This window comes from Gopherus flavomarginatus, chromosome 4 (assembly GCF_025201925.1).
Source record: "Gopherus flavomarginatus isolate rGopFla2 chromosome 4, rGopFla2.mat.asm, whole genome shotgun sequence".
In the NCBI taxonomy this organism is placed as follows: domain Eukaryota; kingdom Metazoa; phylum Chordata; order Testudines; family Testudinidae; genus Gopherus; species Gopherus flavomarginatus.
In genome coordinates this window covers 40,566,507-40,593,453 of record NC_066620.1, presented here as the reverse complement: position 1 = coordinate 40,593,453, position 26,947 = coordinate 40,566,507, and the positions used below count along the sequence as shown (strand labels likewise).

The following is a 26,947-nucleotide window of genomic DNA, read 5'->3' as shown; positions in this document are numbered from 1 at the left end:
TACCGTCTCATTGTTTTCTTGTACTCTCCGGACTCCCTATTACCTTGTATTTAGATTGCAAGCTCTTACGGGCAGGGATCATCTTTTTGTTCTGGATTTGTATAGTATCTAGCACAATGGGGCCTGATCCACAACTAGAACTTTTAAGCATTACTATAAAATAGTCTCCATTTTATAACATGCTAAGAGACTTGGTTTTAAACAGCGTAAAAATAATAAATACATGGGCCTTACTACATATTGTTTATTCTTGACAATTTACCTTTTTTAGTAGGGAACAAATCTGCTGCCTCACTGCAGGAGACTGGCTGTTCAAATTGTATGTAATAAAAAACTGAATTAGCTGCATCTCCTCCATAGTCAAGATTTCTGTGCTCCGATGAGTTTCACAAAGCAAACCTAAAGCATCAACGCGAACCTACAAAACATTTTGAAGTGAACTATAGACTTTTTTTGTTTTTACCTGGAATAAATACTTGAGACAGAAAGTTTGTATAATGACACTGAAATAAAACATTGTAAGGCCAACCAAGTCTTCACATTTTAAAGCACAAAAATAACTTTCTTCATCTACCTGATTATGCTGATGAACTAAACCTTGCTTTACACATCCAATTGATAGTAGATCATCCCTCACGATCTCTCTAAACTGTAAATGTCCATGAGCTCTAGCTGTTCTCAGGCATGCCATCAAGGCTCCAAGAGCACCTCTTGTATTGCAAGAACCTAAAGAAAGAATTAATAACTTCTGTTTTATTAATATATTACGCGTTGGAATGTCAATACTCTATTTCAGGCATCCCCCAACTTTCTAGTCTATGGATGATATCCTAAGGGAAGGATCTTCTCCTGGATCCAATCAAGTCCCCCATTCCTTATTCCAAGTACCACCAGAAACGGCTCGGAGAGCCAACAGCAGCAGTTCACAAAACCACTCTGAGAACCACCACCAAACCATGTAGCTACAACAGCACCACTAACCTTTTAGTCACAGCCCGTTGTAACAACAATATTTTATTAAAAGTGAACTACAAAGCTTACTGATTTGTTTCCTCTATACTTGTTGTGTGCAAGTGTTTATAAGAAATATGGACAAAATATACAGAAATACTGTAGAAACTCTCATGCATTTTATAACTAAAAACTGATAAATAAGGAAACTATTAGGCAGGTTTAATTTAAAAAAAAAATACAAGTAAAGCGAGAGTGACATTTTGGCTTTATGGTTAGGGTGTAAACATATAACTTAAAGTGGAGAAGCTCTTATACATGCACTCAGCCCATCACTGTAAATTCCTCTCAGCTATGCTGAGAGTAATTAAGGAAAGTTTGGAATTTCTCACCCTGCCTCTCCCACTTATTACTTCTAAGACAAAAACAAATCAGAAATCATCTCTCTACAATTGCTGCAGCTTATCTAAACATCTGAACTATAAATATTAAGTTTATTTTCTTACCAATATTAGCATCAGCTGAAGCCTGAAGAATTTTAATCATGTAGCTCAGACTGTCAGGGCTACATTTCAGCAGTTTTGGTAAATAGTAATCTATTACATAAGTAGTTTGGTCAGGATTTCCTTCACACAATATTAAAAGAAGAGGAGATACCCATGTGTCATGCCAGTGGTTAATCCAGATGTTTTTTTGAAAGGCAGATATTAGGTGACTCTTGTGATTTATAAACATGGTTTCCAAAAGATCACTTGCATAAGGTGCAAGAGACTGATCACCCATTACATCCAAGATTTGCGCTGGGATTGTTCTGTCCACTGTTAAAATATTTTCAACACCCACACACTCCACCAGACAGCCAAGTGAAGCATATTTCCCTTTAACGTGCCATTCTAAACTCAGTAAGCTCTCTGTCAACATTGAAAAGAAAGGGCCTGATTTTACAACAGATCCTTTAAGCGTGGCTTGGTGTATCCGCAGGATATTCTTGAATATCAACTTGGCCTGGTGTCTAACAGCATCCAAAGGATGTTCCCAATGTGTATACACATATTCCAGCAGTTTCCCAGTTGTGTTGGAGTTTCCATTAAGACTGCTCTTTAGATTTTGGGAGCTTGATTCAAGGACATCCAATGCTGAATTAGTCCAAATAGCTAAGATTCTAGATAAGGATACCGCCATATTGGATTCTTTTAATCTTTAAAAGAAGAAAGAAAAAATCTGCAGTATTCCCATTTATTATTATCCACTCAGTATTACTTATGAAATACTGCTTTACATTTTTAAAGCACTAAAAACATTAATTTAGAATATCCTCCTCCACCTTCCCCTTAGGCAAGTAAGGAAACAGTGACCACACATTGTAGGTGGGAAAACTGAGGTTGAGAAGCTAAGTGACAAGTCAGACTGAGTCAGTGGCAGGATCAAAACTCAAATTCCAGTGTTTCTCAACCTTCTTGATACCAGAGACTTGTTTGCTGCCTTCCTAAATTGTGTCAGGGAGATCTCAGGGACCAGTGCTGGTCCACGCACCAGTTGTTGAGAAACACTGCAATAAATCACCCTGTCTTCTTTACCATGGATTATTATCACTGCTAGAATTCCCTGACAAATAGTCTTGACAAATACACCTCTACCCCGATATATTGCGACCCGATATAACACGAATTTGGATACAACTCGGTAAAGCAGTGCTCCGGGAGCGGGGGGGGGGAGGGGGAGGGGAGAGACGGGGAGTGGGGAGGAGGGAAATCTGCGCAGATCAGCAGATCAAAGCAAGTTCAATATAACTCGGTTTCACCTATAACATGGTAAGATTTTTTGGCTCCCGAGGACAGTGTTACATAGGGGTAGATGTGTAGTCTTAATTTAAAATTTAAAAATAGTACTAACTGGCTATTTGGACTAAGCCCATAAAGAACTGAGTATTTGTTGATATCTGAACAGCTTTACAATTTTTCACATAATTACTTTAAATCTACTTTAAAAATAAAAGGATAAATGTTTTCTTTGTTACAAGAAAATTAAAAATTAAACAGTATAGTAATGACGTAATGTAAAAAACAGTAACCATCTCTTTGGCTCCTTAGGTAGAGAGGATGGAGCTGGATATGGGATATATTTTAATCTATATTTTCATAGGGATGACAATTTTAAAAGGTCATCAAGTACTCAAAGCTTGTATCCACATAATTCATCACATTTTAAGAGTTCCACTCCTTTTATTCTGTAAGAAAACAAGAATCTTTTGCAGAAAAGATGAAATCTAGCAAATAAGATTCATGTTATTACATAAGGACTGAGTCTGCCACACTTTCTCACGCAGAGTAATCCCTTACTCCAACACTAGTCCTACCGAAATCAAAAGAAAAATTATGTATTTCTGCATTTAGGAAACAGTGGAAAACTGCAATTACATCTAGGCCAGAGACGGGCAAACTACAGCAGCCCGCAGGACTGTCCTGCCCGGCCCTGAGCCCCCGGCCCCTCCCCTGCCATCCTCCCTCTCCCGCAGCCTCAGCTCACCGTGCTGGCTGCGCAGTGTCGTAGCTGGCTCCAGTCAGGCAGCACAGCTCAGGGATGAACACAGGGTGCCATAGCACAGCCTCCCACAACAATAGGGGGCCCCCGGGCCCAGCACTCACGCAGCTCAGGACTGGGGCACCCCTCATGGGGGGTAGGGACTGCACTGCAGGGGCAGGGGAGCAGGCAGGCAGTGTGGGTGGCGGGAGCACGGAGAATGCAGCCAGAGGACTCAGGAGGAGCACCGGGCAGCCGCACAGCCAGCCGGAGAGAAACGGCACTTTGAAGGGGAAACCGCCGCGTCTCTCTGGCTGCATGGTTGCCCCTGCTCCTCCTGAGTCCTCCGCCCATGTTCGCAGGGCCACATTCCAAAAGGAGCGGGGGGGGGATGGGGGAGTCCAAGGGGGCGGTTAGGGGCAGGGGGTCCTGGGACGGGGGGCTGGATGGGGGTGGGGTCCCAGGGGCAGTCAGAGGCACAGGGTCCCAGGAGAGGGCAATCAGGGCACAAGGAGCGGGAGGGTTAGATGGGTCAGAGATTCTGAGGAGGGGCAGCCAGGGGGCAGGAAGTGGGAGGGGGTGGATGGGGGAGGCAGGCTGTTTGGGGAGGCACAGCCTTCCCTACCTGGCCTTCCATACCATTTCACAACCCCGATGTGGCACTCAGGCCAAAAAGTTTGCCGACCCCAATCTAGGCAATGAAATATACAAATATTTTATGTATTTTAGAATTGATATAATCAGGATTACTTAGAATAAGGTATTAAAGGTGGCAAAACTTGGACAAGAGTAATTAAATTTCCAACTTCAGAAAAGGACATGAACTGCAGGCCATTATTAGTAGGCACGGTTTCAACAGAAATGAACATGTAAGAGGTCAGAAAAATAGTTAATAAAACACCATTAAAAAAATAGACCCACCGTGAAGCCAAAGATAACAAAACCAATGCAATATCTAAGAGTAATTTCTCTCCATTTTCACTCATACTGCCATTCTTCCACTCTAACATGGCCAGCGCTCCATGACAAAGGGAGAGGAGGACTGAATCAGAGAGCTCTTCAGTGCAGAGGCACTCACAGCTGCTCACAAACCACTCTGGTACACTAGCACATTTCACTGAGCGGAGGAGCAAGTCACTGACCTGCAAAAACAAAATCAATGAATGCCAATCTTATTGATTAATTACAAATAGAACATTAAAGTACCTAGTAATTGGTAGTAGTAAATATATATAGCTTTAGTTTAAGAGAAGAAGCATACTTACCAAACAAGGTAACTTTTCAACAGGCTCAAACATAGTCTTAGTAAAGAGAATGACAGCCAATCCTGAGGTAGTCTGAACAGTAGGCAAGAGACCTTCTTTATGATGGGGGGCGGAAAACAAACAAAAAAAACATTCTTCATTGTACAATGCTTGCTCTATTTGATAGAAATTATTAGAACTGTAAATATGCTATTTTATTTTTCAACAGAACATACAATTATTTACATAGCCTGCATCACCGCAGTATCTGAGTTCCTTGTAAGTATTAATGAACTTATATTGAAAATACTCACGTGAAGTAGGAAAATATTATCCCCACAGTATATATGGGGGGAAAATAGCCATTAAGTAACTTGCCCAAAGTCACAAAGGAAGTCTGGCAGAATCTGCTATGCTCATGTTATATTTTTTAACCCAGTTATACTTTTGGCCTTCACAACATTCCTTGGCAATGAGTTCCACAGGTTGACCATGTGTTGTGTGAAGAAGTACTCTCTTTTGTTTTAAAATTGAGGCCTATTAATTTCACTCAGTAACCCCTGCTTCTTGTGTTACACGAAGGAGTAAATAACACTTCCTTATTCACTTTCTCACACCATTCACAATTTTATAGACCTCTATCATATCCCCTCTTAGTCAACTCTTTTTGAGACTGAAAAATCCTAGTCTTTTTAATCTCTCCTCATATGGAAGCTGTTCCATACCCTTTATCATTTCTGTTTCCATTCACTATATCTTTTCCAACTCCAATATATGATTTTTGAGATGGGGTGACCAGAACTACACACAGTGTTCAAGGTTTGGGTGTACCAATGATTTACACAGTGGCATTATGATATTTTCTGTTGTATTAGCTATCCTTTTTCTAATGGGTTCTAACATTGTGTTAGCTTTTTTGACTGCCACTGCGCATTGAGCAGATGTTTTCAGAGAACTATCCACAATAACTACAAGATCATAGAATCATAGACTATTAGGGTTGGAAGGGACCTCAGGAGGTCATCTAGTCCAACCCCTGCTCCAAGCAGGACCAATCCCCAGATTTTTAACCCAGTTCCCTTAATGGCCCCCTCAGGAATTGAACTCACAACCCTGGGTTTAGTAGGCCAATGCTCAAACCCCTGAGCTATCCCTCCCCCCCTCTCTTTCTTGAGTGGTAAAAGCTAATTTAGATCCCATCATTTTATATGCATAATTGCAATTATGTTTTTCAATGTGCACTACTTTGCATTTATCAACACTGGGCAACAAAATGACAGATGAAATTCAATCACTCAGTTTTGTGAGATCTCCTTGTAACTCTTCTCAGTCTGCTTTGGATTTAACTAACTTGCATAATTCTGTATCGTCTGCAAATTTTGCCACCTGTTTACCCTTCTTCCATATCACTTATTGAATACGTTGAACAGCATTGGTCCCACTGCAGATCCCTGGGGGACACCACTATTTACCCCTCTCCACTTTCAGAACTGACCGTTTACTCCTACCCTCTGTTTCCTGTCTTTTAATCAGTTATGGATCCATGAGAGAACCTTCCCTCCTATCCCACGAAAGCTTACTTTGCTTAAGAGCCTTTAGTGAGGGACCTTCTCAAAGGTTTCCTGAAAATCCAAGTACACTATATCCACTGGATCACCCTTGTTCTCATGTTTGTTGAAAGAAAGAATCAAAGAAGTCTCTCAGAGAATTCTAATAGATTGGGGAGACATGATTTCCCTTTACAAAAGCCATGTTGATGCTTCCCCAACAAACTGTGTCCATCTATGTGTTCAATAATTCTATTCTTTACTATAGTTTCAACCAATTTCCGGATACTGAAATTAGGCTTACTAGCCTGTAATTGCCAGGATCACCTAGGGAGACTTTTTTTTAAAAATGGTTTCACATTAGCCACTCTCCAGGCATCTGGCACAGAACCTGAACTAAATGATAGGTTACCTACCACAATTAGTAGTTCTGCGACATTGGTATCTGTGCTTCTGATAGCACAACCCTGTACTTATTTGGTACAAATTTTTTGCACACATAAAGTTTGGCAATGCTCACCGAAACCTATTTGTTAAAGTTTGAAAGATAACAGAAATGCCACTCACTCATCAAAAATATTTATTCACTATAATTGAATAATTATTCACTTTTCTCCCTCTGTACATTCTGCTCATTCTAAATTGATGATAGCAGTATGATTGGGAACTTAGTAAGCTACGAGAATCAGTACAATGCTCAGTGGCTTAGACTGATGGAGGACAAGTCCAAAAGACAAGTTTTTCCAACAAAGAACTATTTCAGTTTCTTACTAAGAACAAACTTTATAATATTTAAAAACTGCTGATACTTACCATTCATTAAAAAGTTTGTGAAGCTCTTCAGTAAACCACACATACTTTGCCAAACAAGAGAACCAGGTTTCCTCCAAAGACTTCCCTGAAAATTTTCTTGTACTTTCTGTAGTAGCATCATTGAAACTTTAATGGCCATCAATAAATCATGCATCAGTCGAGTTTCAACAATACTATTTCCACTAAGCTTTCTGAAAAGGAAAAAAAACAAACAAAGTCAACTAAAATTTGTATTTCCCCCATGCAAATATTTTGCCAAAGTTACAGAAAAGGAAGTTTTTTTACTTTGTTCTATCCACTGAGTATATTATAAAAATAAAACAGGAAAGCTACGTCCAAGGCATTTTCACTTTAAAAAAAAACAAAACTCATTGCAAGCTGATTAAACAAATGCATAACTTTGTGGACAAATCTCGTCAGTCTTCACATTGTTACAATCAATAATATTAATCACGAAACAGCCACAAACATGTTGTGATCGTTTTTTAACAAACCTGGAACAGGAAAAGTCAAGTGGAATACTAAAAACTTAACACGGAAAAGATTTTATTCAGTCCTTGCTATACAAGCTAAGGTCCCATTCTCATTAATATGAAGAAAAGAACGGACCAATAAGTGTTTAGCAAGATTGCATAAGGAACATAAAATAGTGATGCACTGTCCCAACTTTCCAAAGAAACCCTTCATTATGATGGAACTTGGGTTTCACCTTTTCAGTATTACATGAGTAAGTTAACAGGACAAACTCCTCTCTACTCTTTCAGTATCTTTTCCTCTTCTATTATTAATTATGAAAATATAGTATTCAGAGGTTGTCATAAACAGATAGCTAAGGGTTAATGTCTCTTTCACCTGAAAAAAAAAAGTAACCTGAAGCACCTGACCAGAGGACCAATCAGGAAACAGGATTTTTTCAACTCTGGGTGGAGGGAAGTTTGTGTGTGAGTCCTTTGTTCTTGGTCTTCTGCCTGTATGCTCTCTCGGCTATGAGGGGATTTCTATTTCTTGCTTTCTAATCTTCTGTTTCCCAGTTGTAAATACAAAGGATCAGCTAGTGATTTATATGTTTTTTTTTGTATTTACATGTCTATAGTTGCTGGAGTGCTTTGAATTGTATTCTTTTTGAATAAGGCTGTTTATTCAATATTCTTTTAAGCAATTGACCCTGTATTTGTCACCTTAATACAGAGAGACCATTTTTATGTATTTTTCTTTCTTTTTATGTAAAGCTTTCTTTTAAGACCTGTTGGAGTTTTTCTTTAGTGGGGAACTCTAGGGAATTGAGTCTGCAGCTCACCGGGGAATTGGTGGGAGGAAGAAGTCAGGGGGAAATCGGTGTGTGTTAGATTTACTAGCCTGACTTTGCATTCCCTCTGGGTGAAGAGGGAAGTGCTTGTGTTTCCCGGCTGGAAACGGGGAGGGTGGAATCCCTCTGCTTAGATTCACAGAGGTTGCTTCTGTGTATCTCTCCAGGAACACCTGGAGGGGGGAAGGGAAAAGGTTTATTTCCCTTTGTTGTGAGACTCAAGGGATTTGGGTCTTGGGGTCCCCAGGGAAGGTTTTTGTGGGGACCAGAGTGCCCCAAAACACTCTAATTTTTTGGGTGGTGGCAGCTTTACCAGGTCCAAGCTGGTAACTAAGCTTGGAGGTTTTCATGCTAACCCCCATATTTTGGATGCTAAGGTCCAAATCTGGGACTAGGTTATGACAGAGGTCTATTAGATGGGCCTCCTACCAACCTCCCCATTTAGGGTGTGTACACAATAGCATGCAATGGAGTCTAGGGTATTCTCAGTTCCAGAGTGCTACTGGTTATAAGAGATATACACCACTACATGCACAATTCAACTGTAGATGCACAAAGCACATATAAGGCCCACCTTCGTCGGCTGAATTCCAATTTCAGTATAGGTGTAACAGAGAAGGGAGTTGACACAGTGCTTAATCCCTTTCACTGTCTTTAGGAAAGCAAGATCCCCCAACCCAAAGTGCAACTCTTAAACAACTTATTGGGCTGAATCTACCAGATGCAAGGTTATAGAGAAATCAGCAGCTTCAATGGTAGTCTGTGTTTAAAATGGACAAATTCTATTACAGGGGTAGGCAACCTATGGCACGGGTACCAAAGGCAGCACGCAAGGTGATTTTCAGTGGCACTCACACTGCCCGGGTCCTGGCCACTGGTCCGGGGGGCTCTGCATTTTAATTTAGTTTTAAATGAAACTTCTTAAACATTTTTAAAACCTTATTTATTTTACATACAACAATAATTCATTTCTAAATTATAGACTTATAGAAAGAGATCTTCTAAAAATGTTAAAATGTATTACTGGCACACAAAACCTTAAATCAGAGTGAATAAATGACGAGTCGGCACACCACTTCTGAAAGGCTGCCGACCCCTGTTTTATTACGTCCTTTTTAGGTTCCTGGGTAAATTCCAATGACAACCACTTCACTAAACAGTTAATCACATGGGTAGTGGAAGACCACATTATAGTTTTGTTCATGAACTACACAGTTCAGATCCAATTTTGTAATGAAGGATGTACCCACAACTTATAGGTCTCCCTTAAGATTAGCAGCTACACCACAGTCCACTCTCTATGCCTCTTATGCTGACACATCCTGGTTTTCATCCCGCCTTCCTCTACATTCCAGCATGCACCAGGATGGGATACGAAACTCCCTACCCCTTTTTTTTTTTAATAGCATAGTACTGCACATATCAACTTTATCACTATGGCATTTACATCATTAATGGATTTATTGTCACCAGAATGAATATTCATAGTCAACTGTATCTTCCACAAAGAGTGGATCTGAAATAGCTAAATACATTCAACATTTAATTTCACTTGCCTGTTTTCCTCCTGTATTTCAAGGACAGACTTCTGAAGAAACTGAAGAACTATTAAAAATAAATTATAGTAAGAAATTATTTAGTTTAAAAACAGACTGAGCTACAAATATGAATTGATCCCATATGTGTGCGTGCAGGGTTCGTGCAAGGACAGAAAAATTATTTGCCAAATGGAAGCAACATTACAACAGGACATATTAATCAAGTTTGAACTTCAGTATAGTCTCATAGGAGTAGTGTTCAAAGGAAGTGGAAAAAATCCATTACAAAAATTGTACAATTCCCCTGGGCTGTGCAACCTTAAGTTACGCTGAGAAAGTCAATAAAGAGATAGTTCCAAAATAAGGATTGGCAGCTTGCTCGAGGAAGAGAACTCACACACACACAAGCTTTGCTCATGCAGCTTTGCAACAGCCTGGGGCAGGAGTGGCCAACCTGAGCCTGAGAAAGAGTCAGAATTTACCAACGTGCACTGCCAAAGAGCCACAGTAAGACATCAGCAGCTCCCCATAAGCTCTCCCCAACCCCTAGTGTCTCCCACTCACCAGCAGCACTGTCCATCAGCACCTAACCCTCCATTCCTGCACCTCTTGCCCACCACTATCAGCTGTTTTGTGATGTGTAGAAGACTCAGGGTGGGGGAAGGAGGAGGAGCAAGCGCATGGCAGATGCAGGGGAAGGGGCAGGGGCCTTAGAGGAAGGAGTGGAGTGGGGCCAGTGCCTGAGGCAGAGTCAGGGGTTGAGCAGTGAGCACCCTGTAGCACATTGGAAAGTTGGCCCCTATAGCTCCAGCCCCGGAGTTGGTGCCTATACAAGGAGCCACATATTAACCTCTGAAGAGCCGCATATGGCTCCAGAGCCACAGGTTGGCCACCCCTGGCCTGGGATCTTTGAATTTTGTCTGGACAAAGACCTACTTTTCCAATATATCAAGTTGCCATTAACCTATGGTCTAGAAACGGACTCTAATAAATGATACAGTAATTAACTATGCTCTTGGTAGATCAAATTATTCATCACTGCCAGCTCCTGGTTCTTTCTCTTTGGTCAGCAGAGGCTGGTAACGGTTCACAGATATCACATCCAACCTCAGGGTGGGGAAGTGTGAGAGAGAATGCCTCATGTCACTTAATAGCAACTCCTTCTCTGAAAAGGTTCCACTGAGATCTGTTCATTCAGAACAGCAATAAATGCAACTAAGGGAATTGAAGATGAAAGATAAAAAATCATGGAAAAACAGACGAATCTACCAAGTTCCAGTTACAATGGAGAAGAATATCTTCATGCAATTTTTTCCACTTCTAGCATGCCTACTAAGAAGAGCTGTTCAAAAATTATTTATATTGTCTTCACATTTAGTTTTTGTTGAATGGGAGTTTTCATAAAGGAGTAAGAGTGGGACTTATGCACATTTAAAATGTCATGCCTGCCTTAAGCTAATCTCAAGAAAACATAAGCAATCAAAAAGGTTACATTTATTGTATCTGTTACAGAAATAGCATGACCTTACCTTCTTTGAATAAATTGTTAATACTTGCTTTACCTATGGGGGGGAAAAATATGTATGTTAATAAGTATGTGTTAGAAGCAATCATTTACTTTACAATCATCTCAATCAGACCAAGACCACTATAAACAATACCAAGTTCCAAAACACAACTGAATAAGTTAAAAATATGAAAGATAATATTGCATGTGATCATACCTAGGCTGAAGTTTTCCATACAGGAAGCAAGATTGTCCATTACTTTTCGGTACAAGCATAAGTCTGTAGTTTTTAGTTCCTCTTTAAGACAACGAACAAAACTGTGCACTGCTTCAGTCGTAAGTTGTTCAGGAAGGCCATTTAGTGAACTACAATAGTGAACAATCAATTATTTCAAACAGATATTAAAAAGCATCCACAATATCAAAGTTGCCAAACTGGTGAAAAACTTGGGCCTCAGTTCTGCAACTGGATCCATGCAAGCCTGTATTGAGCACCCATGACTTGCATGGGGTTTTGTGTAGGTGCAAGGATGTACCCATGCAGATCTGATTACAGAACCAGAGTTTAAGGCATTTTACAACATTGAAAAAAATAAACATAAATGAATGCAAGTATAAAGATATTTGGTAGAAACAAGTCTCAGATACATTACTCTAAGACATGAGGCATTTTTAATTACAGCCAGAAGTACGAAGTTTGTTTTTAAAAAATTAGCTTCTCCCAAGCCACTGTTAGTCCTGAGGGAATTCAGTACCAAAAAATAAAATTTGCAGAATTTTTAATTTGTCAATAAATAAATGTGGCTCCAGCATGGCAGTGGGGAACACAGGCCCCTGGCAGCATTGAAGTGGGAGATCACCCTGACACCCCCACCTTCCCCGGTACAGGGACTCGGCAGTGGGGCTCCAACTGACCCTAATACACTGCTAGGGCTGGGCCTGCCCCAGAAACTCCCCAAGGCCCTGCCCTCCTGCACCAGGTATGTGTGGGCAGTCTCAGTCCAGCAGGATCAAAGTGTGGAGGGGCTTAGTGTGGGGGGATCCAGTTGTGGCGTGAGTATGGAGTGAGAGGTTTCTGTGTTGGGCAATCTGAATGTGGGCAGCTCAGTGGGAGATCTCCATGCACAGAGGCTCATTGGGGGTTCTGGGTGCAGGGGCAATGGGACTCTGCAGGGGATCCAGGTGAAGATGGGTGGGGCTCAGTGGGGGGGCTCCAGATGCTGGAGAAGTGGGGCTTGATGGGGTGGGGGTCCAGCTGTAGTTCCCTGGGGATCAGTGGAGGGGTCTGGGTGTGAGGGGTTCATCAGAGGGGTCCAGGTATAGAGGGGTAGGGCTTGTCAGGGTGAGGGTTTAATGGGCCTGCTTAACAGGTGAGCCCCAGCTGCTGCTGAGCGAACACTGCATGCCAGGCTCCCGCTTCCCCCTGCAATTGCCCTGTCCTCTTTTCTTCTCCATCCCTCTCCCCTCATTCCCACATTCCCCTCCCTCTGACGTTCCACCCCCATTTTCAGCAGGGAAGCACAGGAATTCTGCTGGTGGGGGGTGCATTTTCTAAGGGTGAACAGCCACACAAAATCTCCCCAGGAATACTCTGGGCTAACTGCTTCTTCATCTTTTCCATCACTCATCTTTTCATTTTCTCCCATGCTGCCCCTTTGACTTTCAGCAGCTTCCCTTGCCTCATCTCTTCTAATCTCGTAACAGGCACCTCTCCCCCCCCCACCCCACCCCCCCAAAAAAAGAGAACTCTCAGACATAAACATTTATCACATGAAATTCTCCAGGGATTATCAGTGCAAGATTTAGACTGCTTCAATACCTCATGCTTGTCATCCAATGTATCATCTGTTAAAGTAGACTGCCATTCTTAGGGCAAGGAGCTACTTATGTATACGACACCAAGCCCTCACTCACACTCAAAATACAACCAACATTATTTCAGCATTTAATTGTCCCCTAAATTAGTAGATTGTAAAAGTTACTTTTCATACATAAGGAGGGAAAGCACAGAAGATGGGACAGTATTTTTGGTGCAAGCTATTTGAATAACTCATAGGAAATCAAACTAGTCAGGATTTCTCCCCCAAACATTTTATTTAGTGTATAGACTGTGAACACTAAGCAAATTTATTTCTCAGACTGTGAAATGAACAAGGAAACAATAGTATCCACAGTATTAATCTTAAAAGTGTATTTACATTAGATTAAATGAGATTATAGTAAAAGCGTATTTAGAATCTGGTCCTGTAGTCATTACTCAGGGAAAAATCCTGACTGGAATAAATAGCAATTTCCCCTGATTAAAGGCTGCAGGATCAGACCTTTTATCACATTTCCACAGTTTAACTGCAAGACTCTTCAGTGAGATAACACATTGATAATGAGGGAATTCAAAGAACAAAGAACATTAGAACGGCCATACTGGGTTAGACGAAGGTCCATTCAGCCCAATATCCTGTCCTGCCAATGCCAGCTGCCCCAGAGGGAATGAACAGAACAGGTAATCATCAAATGATCCACTCCCTGTTGCTCATTCCTGCTGGAGAAAAATACAGAGATATCTCCCTATATACCCATTCTTTACCTATAACAGAATTCTACATTGTGTCAAATTAATAAATTTGACATCATCAAATAAGCTCTTTAAGAGCACTGGGCATTTCTTTCGACATTTAGTCCTCAGAGCCATAAAACAAACCTCAGTGCAAAACAGAAGAGCTATTAACTTTGGGCTAAGGGAAAGGGACTTTGATCCACCACCTCTTTCTTGGAAAAGGGGAAATGAAAGAGAAGGAGCAATGAATATGCAGCACCTAACTATGCTTTTCTGAAACATCCATAACTATGAAGTGCTTCAGCAAAGGGGCTTCCATGTGGTCTTTTCTTTCTGTATTTTGAGAACAGACAACAGGGAGGTAGACCCAAGGGCCTTCTCCTGTTCACTTATGCTGCGAATATCTTATTAGAAGTAAATGCTGCTTAAGCAGTATTTATTTGTACTGGGTCCTCTCTACCACTGTTACTGCAATGCTACATGGAGATTTAATTTACTGAAGCACCAGGAAATCAGCCCTCCACTCAGATATCTCTGCATCCAAATACTAGGGATTCCCATCCTTACAGCTCCCCTAGGATTTAAGTTGGGATGCTACACCTCCTGCCCAATCTTCTTTCCTGCTTCCCACCCGAGAAGACGACTGCTTGGATTCTCCACCAGGTCAAACTCATGGAGGATCCTGACTTCCCTGTCCTTTTCCCATGGGATGGAACAACTGAACCTTTCATCTGTCCCCACAGAATGCATTTGGACTGCTCATCGCAATAACTTATTTATTGAGTGCCATTCATCCTATTTGCAGTTTTTCCTTGCTGTTATATTGTTCGGGGGGAGGAGGCATGTAAAAAAGGTAAAGAGAGTCCAGCCCCCAATACAGATTTTAAAAAAGTTAAAATATTTGGGGACTCAAAGTATTTCTCAGGTAAATTTTGAAAGCAAAGAAGACAGCAAGATTAACCTTGGCTTTACATTTAATGTCCAAAACAAAAACAAATGAAACCAGCAAACTCTTAAACCACAACATAGAAATAAATAAAAAGAGCTAACAATGGCCTAGAAAAGGTAGCAAATACCACTGGAGCAGAAGTGATGGCGGTGAGACATCACCAGAAGAGGGTGCAATAACTAACAGAGCTGATCCCCAGGACATCCAGCAGGGGGCACTGCAGTGGTGAGTCCCAGCACCTCACATGCTGGAATCCAGGATACTGTACTAAACACAAATGTATTTAATATCTGCCAGCCTTTCTACTTCAACTCTGACTGGACAATAGTTGATTGTTCTGAAATTTGATTTTTTTATATTAATTTTGTTTAATTGCACAAGGTTTCATTAGAATATAGAGCTATTAGATTTAGCCCTTCACCCCTTTTCTAACTCAGAATTCAAATTAAACACACAGCATAATATTTTGTTTCTATGACAATGACCTATTTAACTTCATTAATTTAAACCTATTAAAATATTTTATTTAATATGACACATTCTAATTTAATTTTGAAAGTAGAGCATATATGCATGTCAGCTTTTCCAATATGAACCCTTATTTATTGGGGTTTATAATAGCCAAAAAAATTCCTTCCTATCTTAAATCTGGCACATAGTTCCTCACAACGGAAAAGAGTGGTTTTTAAAGCAACATGAACCAAATGACTTTCAGTGATATGCTTTTGTAGAAAACAAAAAGTTCGTTCTTTTTTAAATTAAAATCTATTTGTTGCTGTATCCAAACCAAAAAAGTCATTTTAAAATGACATTTGGAAAGCATTTAATGAATTACATACACACAAAGGGTAAAACTAGTCCTAAATTCTTTAATCTGAACTACTGCTTTTGGATATAGCCACTATATTAAAGGAATTACCGTATATAGTCATTCATAAGCCGAATGTAAAAAAGTGAGGCATCAAAGAGCGGGGATCAGCTTATAAATGGGTCTACACCAAAATTTGATGATTTTAAATTCTATGGAATCATTGAATTGAATATCTAATACCTTGTCATTTTGTTTACCTGGAGTATCTGCAGACATGGAGCCCCTTGTCTCCCTGTGGCCGCGGTTCACCATTCCCAGCCAATGGGAGCTGCGGGAAGTGGCTCCCGTTGGTTAGGAACGGCAAACCGCGGACACTGGGAGCCAAGGGGCTCCATGCCTCTGAACACTGCAGGTAAACAAAATGTCCAGGCCGCTAGAGGCTTACCCTAACGGGCAAGGAGCCAAAGTTTGCCAATCCCTGAAATACAGGGTCAGCTTATGAAAGGTCATATAGTTTTTGCTCTTTTTACCTAACCATCTTGGGGGGTCGGCTTATAAACAAACACGCTAAGTTACCTTGGATTCCTTTTTTAATAGTATTTACTTGCCTTTCCTTAACATTTTAAAAATTACTCCAAACCAAGACTCTGCAGTATTTGTTCATTCTCCTAGGACAGTATGAATAAAATCCGGGGTGGATTAAAACTAAGTAGAGCCTGGATATGGCTATATCAACATTTAACAGGCCTCTAAAAAACAGTGAGGTGCCTCTGTGTAAGTTCTTCCCCACGCTCCCACACCACCTACCCCAGAACTCCTTGAAATTTCAACCCCCCCAGCAGACTTCTACTCCCCATGACTCCTTGGGATTCTTGTTCCCTTCTATCCTTTCAGTAGATCCAAAAATGAAATCCTGATTCCAATTAAGTCAATAGGTGTTTTGGCAGGATTTCACCCACGGTTTTTCCACTAAGTCACTCCTGCACCAATTCCAAATCTCAAGCATCATACCTTAATCTACAGATCACCAGCAATAATGAGACCCAGCCTACCCTATATAAGGACCGAAGGATCAGGTCCACACAGCTACAGAATTAGGATCAGATGCTGCACAAAAATGTGTGGAGTTGAATTTCTGTGCTTGCATGACCCTAGGTCCACCATCACACATTTCATCACAAAATCAAAGCCTCAGGCTCTAATTCTGCAACTAGGTGCAGGCACACAAGTTCCCATGCCACACAGGCTCCCAATGACTTCAAGTCAATGGAGTTTTGTGCAGCTACAAGAGGGGCACCAGCACAGAATACATTGCACAACTGAAGCTTTATATTGTATGCTAGAGCACAGATAATTTCTTACCGCTTATGTTTTGGAGTGTATGAAATTAAAACACTTAAATATAGGATCCCAAACCACAAACATATTAAAGGTGTAAAATTAATGAAAACCATACAACAGCACCTCTACAATACCGAAGCATAAGCATGTGACACCATAGCCGCTAACATAACAAAATTCTTTGTACCCAGATGGAACACAAACACAAAGATTCATCTTTGACTGTGGAAATAAGTTTTATTTTCTACCCAAATGTCATTTTGAAGTTATATTTTAATACAGTTTATAGTACCCACATGTATGTTACTTCTTTATGTTTCACATTCTACCATTTCTACTCATGGCGTATTCCTTCAGACCATAAATCAAATAATTTATCTACTCAAATAAATCATATTTATCAACCAACATAAATCTATCATTTCTACAGAAGCCAGCTAATTTTAAGGCAGAAAGGACAACCCACATCCTTATTACAATAATAATGAACGTCAGTAGTGGAACTATAATACAATAAAGTACTTGAAAGTTAAGTGAAATATTCTGTGGCAGCAGATGTTCCTACTTAGCTAAAATTCTACTATTTCTGAAAAACAAAAAAGGGTTTTTATTTACTATCCAATTAATTACCTTGCCAACATCTTTTTCAAGGGATTCTTTGCGCCCAGTGAAAAATACATCACTCCAATAATATCCAAACAGCATTTAATCATGGGGCTACATGCAGAGTTTCTATCCATCTTCTTCAATAATGTCACAATCTGTGAACAACAAATTAAAAACCATACAGAGTTTAAACTTTTGTTTATGTACTTATACACAAAAGAAATGAAATTCTCCTTTACCTAAAATTTAAAAGAATTTACTTCACAAGTTTCTTTTTCTGCCACCAAATTTCAACTGTCAGAATAAAGGTTCAAAATTTTTTCCTGTTCTGTAATTTTTTCTGCTGGCAGACACCTCGCAGTGTCTGATTTCAGAGGCACTGAGCACCTCCAGCTCCCACTGAAGTCTATGAGCATTTCTGAAAAATCAGACTAAACTTTTATTACATGTGGAGAAATACCGACTGCTCTTTTAAATTGGTTCTAATAATGTTTAAAATGTACAAGACAAGTGTACATTAAAAATAGCTCTTGCTATTTGGTGCCTAGAAAGTTCTCAGGTATCATGATAAATTAGCAGTTACAATTTACCATTAATTAATATTAGCAAAGATTTACCTGTTTCATAGAGTAGATTTGATGGATACCATCAGACAGCTGTACACAGTGCAACAGCAGAGAAGCCAGATTTTGGTCTTCAGCATCTGCAAATGCTACGTTTTATTTGGGAAAAGAAGCTCTCTTTAATCGGGAACCACATAATAAATAGTAAATTGATTTTCTGAACCAGTAAACAATTCATAATTATATCCTATTTGTAACATATCACTATTGTCTTATCTCTTCCCCTACACTTAATCTGTCGCTTTCTCAAGCCTTTCATTATCATAACCATACTTAGCACTTATAAGAATACATTACATGTTGAATACATTGTATAGACCTTAACCTTTGGCCTAGTTCTTCACAGAGCAAAAACGACTGCACTTATATGAAAATAGCAGATAAACATTAAAGCCAGAATCAGCCTATTATTCTGCAAAACAATCTGTGGATAGAAGAATGTACTCCTACATGTACTTTTACCGAACATAAGGAGGTGATCCTGAAAACACACTCACACATGCACAAATTTCATATTCATGTAAGTTTTGTAAGAAAATGAACAACCATACCGAAAAAGGGAAAATCCGTGCTAAATGGGAAGTTCAACTAGACAAAACCCAACGCAAAGAAAAAAAGCAAAAGGAAACAGAAAAGCCTGTTCAGACCTCATTTTTAAAAAGTCACTTGGAGTGACTCAGAAAAGGGCCAACTGCAGAGCTTCTAAGATTAGAGTATGTAGGCATCAACCCTGTAAAGAGAATTGCATAGACCACAGCACCTGGCCACCCGGGTCAGGGACACGGTGCCAAATACAGGAGAAAACATTCATCTCGGACTAATTCTGGTGGGCTGCTTGTTCCCAGTGTCCCTATGGCCAACAGCATGTCATGTCCTACACATGAGTTTTGGAGACGACAAGAAGCAGCAGCCCAGACCTCAGGACTAAAGACCTGCTAGCAGCAGATTTCCTTCCCAAAACACAAGAGTGATATGGGAGCAGAAGGGAGGTGCTCAAGTTTCTCTCACTCTATTTTAACTGATCCAAAAGCAGAACGGTCATTGAGGCCAAAAATTCAGCAAGATTCAAAAAGGGACTGGACATGGACATGGACCACAAAACTATCCAGAGTTATTGTAATGAATGATAAAATTTTTGGAAGTGATATTAAACCACATGCTTTAGGGCACAAGCCACTAACAATGCAGTCATTTGAACTCTGGCTGGAGACCTACACTGCAATTTTACAGCCGCACAGCCTGAGCCCTGCGAGCCCCGGTCAGCTGCGAATGTTGAACTACACTATAGACATACCCTTAGATCAGGATGGAACTTATTGTCAGAAGCAGATCATCCCATATTTGATTAATGCGGTGTTTTTAACCTTCCTTAGAAGCATCTGCTTTTGGCCACTACTGGAGAAAAGATATTAGACTACATGGACCTCAGATCCATGTGTTAATTCCTATGTTCCTAATTGTAAGGTACAAAGTCAAAATTCTCAATAATATAAACATATTTGTCTTTATTACTAATTCCTTTTACAAAGACTACTGAAAAGTTGTATCACACTTGATCACCAAACATACAACATTCTAAAAGTATCTGAACTAAAAGTATCAAACTGTGCTTGGAAAATCCAAGAATCATGAGAAATACATGAATGCCTTATTTTGCAGTTATTTAAAGTCTCTTGTGTGTTTTTCTCCTTAGGAACCCTCTGCATCTTTATCATAGTCCTAAAAGGTCCATTCATACTTTAAAGTATCCATTCACACCTATGAGTAACAGCCAAGATTTTTTTTTTTTAAATAGAGATATCTTATCTCCTAGAACTGGTAGGGACCTTGAAAAGTCAATAAGCCCAGCCCCCTGCCTTCACTAGCAGGACCAAGTACTGATTTTGCCCCAGATACCTATGTGACCCACTCAAGGATTGAACTTACAGCCCTGGGTTTAGCAGGCCAATGCTCAAACCACTGAGCTATCCCTCCAAAGGAGAATGGAATAGGACTCCATTGAAGGCAGTCAAGCTAAAAGTCCTTTTCTTTTCTTTAATTATTCTCAGGGATAAAGCATTTAAAAAAATTTAAAAAATCAATTTTAGTAGGTATTCAGGTAATTCTACGAACAGACAAATTACACAAATTAATTTAGGGAAAAAATAATACTTACATCGAAGTGTTTCAAGCTCTTGGCACTCAAGAATGAATGCATCAACTTGAATTTCTTTCTTCTTCTTCAAAACCATTTTTGTTTGATTAAAATGTAACCTACTTTTAAAAAAAGTTTTAAACTTTAGGACCTGCTAAAAATACTGTTTCAAAGCATAATTAATTCACGGTTTCATTTTTAGCTATTAACACTGATCTTCATATTTTCCCTAAAATAGTTTGTTCCATTCCATTTTAACTTCCACAATCATTTTACAGGAAATGTGGTAAATTCACTGCTGTTTCATTTTGTCACTTTTAAGCACTTCAAGTTTTTCATCCAAAATTCACTGAGGATTCATGACACAAAATAGAAGACAAAAAACCACAACACAGGCCATGTCTATACTACCACTTAGGTCAGCAAAACTTATGTCGCTCAAGGATATGAAAAAACACCCCCCCGAGCAACGTAAGTTTTGCCCAGATAAGTGATACTGAGCTCCTCCCGCCGACATAGCTACCGTCACTCGTTGCAAGTGGTTTAATTATGTCGACAGGAGAACTCTCTCCCAACAGGATAGAGCGGCTACATGAGAGATCTTACAGAGGCGCAGCTGCATTAGTACAGCTGTGCCGCTGTAAGATCTCTACTGTAGATATAGCCACAGTCTCAAAACCAGTGGATGAAAGACAGGCACTCTATAGCAATTTATACTGCACTCATCACCATGGTACCTGAGAACTGTAAAGCCCTTGGAGGGCAGTTGGGCCATGTAATAGTGGCAGAAAACAATGATTAAAAATTGTTGGGAGAACAAGAATTAAAGAGTTAAATTTCAGCTGGCCAAGATCCTATCTCACAATGTTTAAAGCCAGCCTGACCTGTATAAATGGGATATTGAATCCATCAGGCAAGGTCTTTTAGAGATCTACTAGTGTAGAGATGTCTGGGTTTCTAATAAAGAGTGTTAAACAACAAGTAAGGGACTTTTCACCAGTACTAAAAAGATGTTTTAAAGACCAATTACATGTTATTTGATGCAAAACTTTAAGAATTGGGATGCGCATGTGATTGTAAATGGGGCCCAGAGTCTTTCAGTTCTAGGTTAACAATTCAAAGTTTAGTTTAGGTTGATAATGACCAGAAAGCATCACCATCCAAAGGTTGCTTGATAGTTTATGTGAAATGAGATGGTAGTTTCAGCCTAGCTCATGGTGAACAGTCACCCATTTCACAAGAACTACCAGACTTTAACCCCCAAAATGATTATAACATGTAAGCAAACAAAACTGGTGAGTAAACTATTCTCTTGCCACCAGAGTTACGACCACATCCACAAAGGGACTTAGGTGCCTAAATCTCAGATTTAAGAACCACTGTGATCCACAAAATCCTCACTCACTTGGTTTCTGACTAATCCTGTAGGTGCATAAAGTCACTTGGCATCTATGTTTTCACTGTAAAAATCCCCTATGTGCCTAAGCAGCTGCCTTTGGGCATTCTACAGCTGCTTCAGGCAGGCATCTGGATGCCCATCACATGCCTAAGCCCCAGCATGAGCCTCAACTCTGGGAAAGAAAAAAGGGAGGCTGCTACCTCCTTCTCTGTCTAGTCTTTAGCCTATTGGTTAGGGTACCTATCTGGCATGAGAGAGACCCCAGTTCAATTCCCCTTCTGCCCAATAAGAAGGGGTTTGAACAGCGATCTTCTAGCTCTCAGAGGATTGCTTCAGCCACTGAACTAAGGAATATTCTGATGTGGGTGTCTCACTCTACTTTAATTAAATCCTTAAATATTAATTGGGGCACAGAGAGTGAGAATCACTCTACAGTCCAGTGGTTAGAGCATTCATCTGCAAAGCGGGAGACCCTTGTTCAAATTTTTTCTTCTCATTAGCTAGATAATCTATAACATCCCAGTTGAGTACCCTAGCCACCAAACTAAGTTTTATAATGGAGGCTTCTTCTTCCCCCACCTAGTTGTTTTGTGTTGAGTGAGAATGGCACCTGGCTAACAAGAGACAGCTTAGCCACCTGACTCCAAGACAACCTGAGAAGGGAAGGCAGCCAGCACATCCCTCACCCCATGCCAGTTCCTGCAGCCCCCATTGGCCTGGAGCAGCGAACCGCAGCCAGTGAGAGCCGCGATAGGCCAAACCTGCAGACACGGCCATTAAACAAAACAGCCTGGCCTGCCAGGGACTTTCCCTGAACAAGCGGCAGACCGGCTTTGAGAACCACTGCCCTCTGCAATGAACAGGGAGAGAGAAGCACTTTAGCATGTGATCCACAAAAGCCAGCATGCATGGTGTGGAGCTGCCTAAGCGAGCCAATGGGAGATTCCTACAAGTGAGGCATGTGCTAAAAGTGCCATCCCTCTCACAGAGATTGTCCTGAGTCCAGGCTGCAGGAAGGTGCCTATCTTTGCTGGAGTCACTCAGTTTTGGTACATAAGCCATTTCTTGTGGGAATGACTTAGGTACCTGCCTCACTACACAAAAAATGGCCAGAGGAGGAGGAGGTGATGGGTCAAGAGAGAATGGAAATAACAAGAATAATGCTATTATCTAGTGGTTAGGGAACCAACTTGGGAGGTAGTGGACCCGCTTCAAACCTCTTGCTCCAATCACTCATTATTTATCCACAGTGGAACAGCTTCAAAAGGAGACACTGAGAGAGCCCCATACCAAAATATCTCATAACTCAATGGTTAGAGCACTCTCCTGAGGGATAGGAGACCCCTGTTCAAATCCTTGCTCCCCTTCTGGAAGAGGGGGGAATTGAACCTGGGTCTTCTACAACCCAGGCAAGTGCTCTATCCACCAGACTAAATATTACAAGGTGAGTGGCCTCACCAGCACCTCCAACCAGATTCGGAATAGGACCTGCTTCAGTAGGCATGCTTGAAGGCCACCTACTGGATCAGGCCCTACATGCAACTTAGGTGGTTGAATGTCTATCTTCCCATTTTCTGAATTACTCTGGGATTAGATGGGAAACAGACATCCAGATGCCGGCAGCAGAGGGCACAGCCCAGGCTCTAAAACTTAGGTGTCTCAGGGATTTTTACAGTGCAAAGTCGGTTCACAGTGAGTTTTGGCACCTACAGGGTTATGCAGCAGCCATTTAGGACTGCACTGGTGCCATACACAGGGACTTAGATGCCTAACTCTGGACTTTAGGCACCTAAGTTGTTTTGTAGATTGCACCCTTAGGCAATCTGAGCTGAGAGAAAGATTATCAGTAAAACTGCAGGAATTACTGTTTGTAAAACACTATGAGAACTACTGATGAAAAATGCCATAAGTGCTTTGTATTATTTAAAAATAAATAAATAAATAAACCAACTGTTTCCTTTCAAAGTTAGGTTTCCTGTATCCCATTTACTTTTCAGCTGTTAGCTGGCCAGATGCAAGTCCCAGGTTGTACCAGTTTCCATTCTCCAGTAGATCAGCGACCACTTTAATACTTTATCTACACCAGGAATTTTAGTCTCCATCATTCACCACTAGTGCAATTCCAGGTGATCACCATGGTTAGATGACACAGTGGCAAAAGTGCATTGGTGTCCACAGCCTATACTATTGATGCCACCAGCAGAAAACTATGCTATCCTACTTATCATACCATAATCACTGCCAGCGGGGACTAATAAACCAGATAAAACCTCTTATGCTACCCTAGAAGTTTTTGAGGTGAATAATTTGTGGAGAAAGAAAACATGATTTGGGACAGGAAGAATCTCCTCCCAGAGAAGAGACTGATTTTATTTATATTAAATGCATAATATTAGTGCAAATCTATGCAAGTGAAAGAGAAAAAGATAATGATTGGAGGGCATAAGTAACTCAGCCAGAGGTTATGGGTCTATTACAGGAGTGGATGGGTGAGGTTCTGTGGCCCGCAAAGTGCAGGAGGTCAGACTTGTTTATCGTGAATGATCCCTTCTGACCTTAAAGTCTATGAGAGCCCAAAACTACTTTTAGGAAGTAACTTTAGGACTGTAATATTTATTTTTAAAAAATTATTAAAGCTAATGTTTAAAATCAGTTTTACACAAGTTAAGAAGGTAGGTACTGTACATCTGGGGTCAGGCTTGAGTTATGAGAGGTACTACACGTTCACAGCACCTTTCATTTAAGCATCTTGAAGTTCCCTACAATACCAATTTTAGGGATGAGGAAACTGAAATACATAGTGGAGAGCTAAATTTTCATCTGGCCTCAAGATGTACTCTGACATGCATACTCACCTAGTTGAGCCCAAAGGTGAGATTATTTCTTACGCAGTGAAATGCCTCAGAGACCATATAGATAAAGATCTGGCCCTAAGCCAGTGGCCCCAATGCGGTGCCCATAGGTGCCATGGCCCCCATCGGGGCATTTATGTGTGCCCACCTAGTGCCCAGCAGGGCAGAGAAGCTATGGCCTCGCACCTGCCGGGGACCGAGAACTCCGGGGCCCACAGGCTGCGGGGACCGGCGTTCTCTGTTCCTGGCAGGTGCGCGGCTGCAGCTTCCCTCCGGCTTCTCCGGGGCTGCAGGCCGCGGGCGCCGGCATTCTCTGTCCTTGGAAAGCACAGGGCCGCGGCTTAAGCCAGAGAGAAGCTGCGGCCCCGCGCCTTCCGGGGACAGAGAATTCTGGGGCTGCAGGCGCCAGTGTTTTCTGTCCCCAACAGGCACGAGGCCCGCCTAGTGCCCAGCGGGGGAGAAACCAGGGCCTCGCGCCTGCTGGGACAGAGTACTCCGGGGCTCTAGGCTGCGGGCGCTGGTGTTCTCTGTCCCCAGCACGCGCCGGAGCGCAGCTTCTCTCTGGCTTCAGAGCCAGAGAGAAGCCGGGGCCCCACCCCTGCCAGGGACAAAGAACTCCGGGGCTGCAGGCGCCAGTGTTCTCGGTCCCTGTTAGGTGTGGGGCTGTCGCTTATGCCAGAGAGAAGCCTCAGCCCCACGCCTGCTGGGGACAGAGAACTCTGGGGCTGCAGGTTTCATTCTATATTAAAAGTAAGAATAATAAATATATTTGGACCAGCAGTTCAACAATGTTTTACTTTTTTAAAATAAATAAGATGAAAACTGTTTATGATATTTATTTTGTAAAAACTCCTTAATTTTTCTTACAGGTAGATAAAAAAGAGCAAATTCACATGGTAAGGTGAAAGAGTAATTGCCGAATAATTTAATTAATACCTTTTACATGTAAAATTACCCTTTTTATCTTATGGATTCATATGTTATGTAACATTAAACATGATGTTTTTCGTATTATTTAATGTACAAACACAAAATAAGCCTTGAAAAATTGTTGGCGCCAGCCACCCTCTTCTGAAAACATGAATGTGCTACTGGCCACAAAAAAGTTGGGGACCACTCCCCTAAGCAAACAGGTCAAGCTAAATAAATGACAACATCATGGAAGAGGACCCAGGAATCTAGAAGTCTAGTCCTTTGCTCTTCACTTACAAGGTACAGCTTCCAGTCACGCTGAAGGCAAGGGCATGAAATGCAAGAGCACCAGGGAATTAACACTCCTTCTTCCCATCACCAGAAAAACTGGGCAGGACCTGTGCCCCCAACCCCACTCAGTGGGGCATTTACCCCCCTTCTCCACATCACTAGGGAAAGGGGCTGGACCTGTGACCCCCACACCCCTTGGGGCATTTACCCCCCTTCTCCACATCACCAGGGAAAGGAGCTGGACCTGTGATCCCCACCCTCTGGGGCATTTACCCTCCTTCTCCCCAAAACCAAAGAAAGAGGCTAGACTTGTGACTCCACATCCCTGGGGCATTTATCCCCCCATCACCAGAGAAAGGGGCAGGACCTGCGCCTCCCACCCCCCTGGCGCATTTACCCCCATCAGCTGCGCCCCCCAGCACATGGGGTTTCACTGAGAAGCTCCCCGCTTACCCGAGGGGGACACTGGCTCTGCACCCAGCCTCTGCTGCCGCCTCCTGGCCACCCACCCACACTGCCTCCGCCCCCCGGCGGGGCTCGATCAGGTTCCGGCCCGGCCACGTGTTGTCTCCGCTGAGGAAGGGGCGGGAGCACCCGGCCCGGAGCGAGAGAGGGCGGGGCCGGGACGCGGAACCAAACCGCGGCAGCTGTGAGTGACGCACGCTGGCCCTCCGACTTTCGGTACAGGGACTGACTGACAGATCCCGCTCGCCAATTACAACACAGACACTGCCCCCTGGCCTCCAGGAGAGGCGGGGCTTGGAGCCCTTCCGGTAGCAGGATGAGCTCTGAAGCTAAGCGGTGCTGCTAAGGGACAGTACGTGGGTGGGAGAAGTGTCAATGAAGTGTGCTGAGGGCTTTTCTGTCTAGGTGCACTTACCACCATGGTATCTGAGACCCGTAGGCCCTTGGAGGGCAGTTGCCCCTTTGCCAGCTAGATCTTTAGACTGAAAGTTCCTCAGTCTCAAAATCAGTGGATGAAAGCTAGGAAGGATATAGAAGTGTAAGTGCCTGAGCAGCACGTAGCTTGTGACTGTTCAGGAAGCAGA

The 26,947-nt window shown here is 41.7% G+C and overlaps 1 protein-coding gene across 17 annotated transcripts in view; it reads right to left on the bottom strand.

Moving 5' to 3' along the window:
- Positions 1 to 26,511, bottom strand: part of THADA (THADA armadillo repeat containing) — a 317,566-nt gene extending 291,055 nt beyond the window's left edge. For 8 of the 17 annotated variants that reach the window (XR_007774144.1, XR_007774145.1, XM_050951713.1 and 5 more), the window contains exons 1-13: positions 26,352 to 26,509; positions 20,466 to 20,563; positions 18,305 to 18,399; positions 17,712 to 17,842; positions 11,644 to 11,792; positions 11,449 to 11,481; positions 9,934 to 9,986; positions 7,076 to 7,262; positions 4,737 to 4,831; positions 4,393 to 4,613; positions 1,458 to 2,149; positions 575 to 726; positions 263 to 418 (exon numbers count right to left, since the gene is read on the bottom strand). Coding sequence is in view for 13 of the 17 variants with exons in the window: in XM_050951713.1 (XP_050807670.1) it covers positions 263 to 418; positions 575 to 726; positions 1,458 to 2,149; positions 4,393 to 4,613; positions 4,737 to 4,831; positions 7,076 to 7,262; positions 9,934 to 9,986; positions 11,449 to 11,481; positions 11,644 to 11,792; positions 17,712 to 17,842; positions 18,305 to 18,399; positions 20,466 to 20,541 (2,040 nt within the window). In the remaining 4 variants the exon portion in view is untranslated. Of the gene's footprint in view, positions 1 to 262; positions 419 to 574; positions 727 to 1,457; positions 2,150 to 4,392; positions 4,614 to 4,736; positions 4,832 to 7,075; positions 7,263 to 9,933; positions 9,987 to 11,448; positions 11,482 to 11,643; positions 11,793 to 17,711; positions 17,843 to 18,304; positions 18,400 to 20,465; positions 20,564 to 26,351 lie in introns of all 17 variants that reach the window. The other 9 variants (XR_007774147.1, XM_050951718.1, XR_007774146.1 and 6 more) reach the window with 6 other exon arrangements.
- Between the last annotated feature and the right edge of the window lie 436 nt (positions 26,512 to 26,947).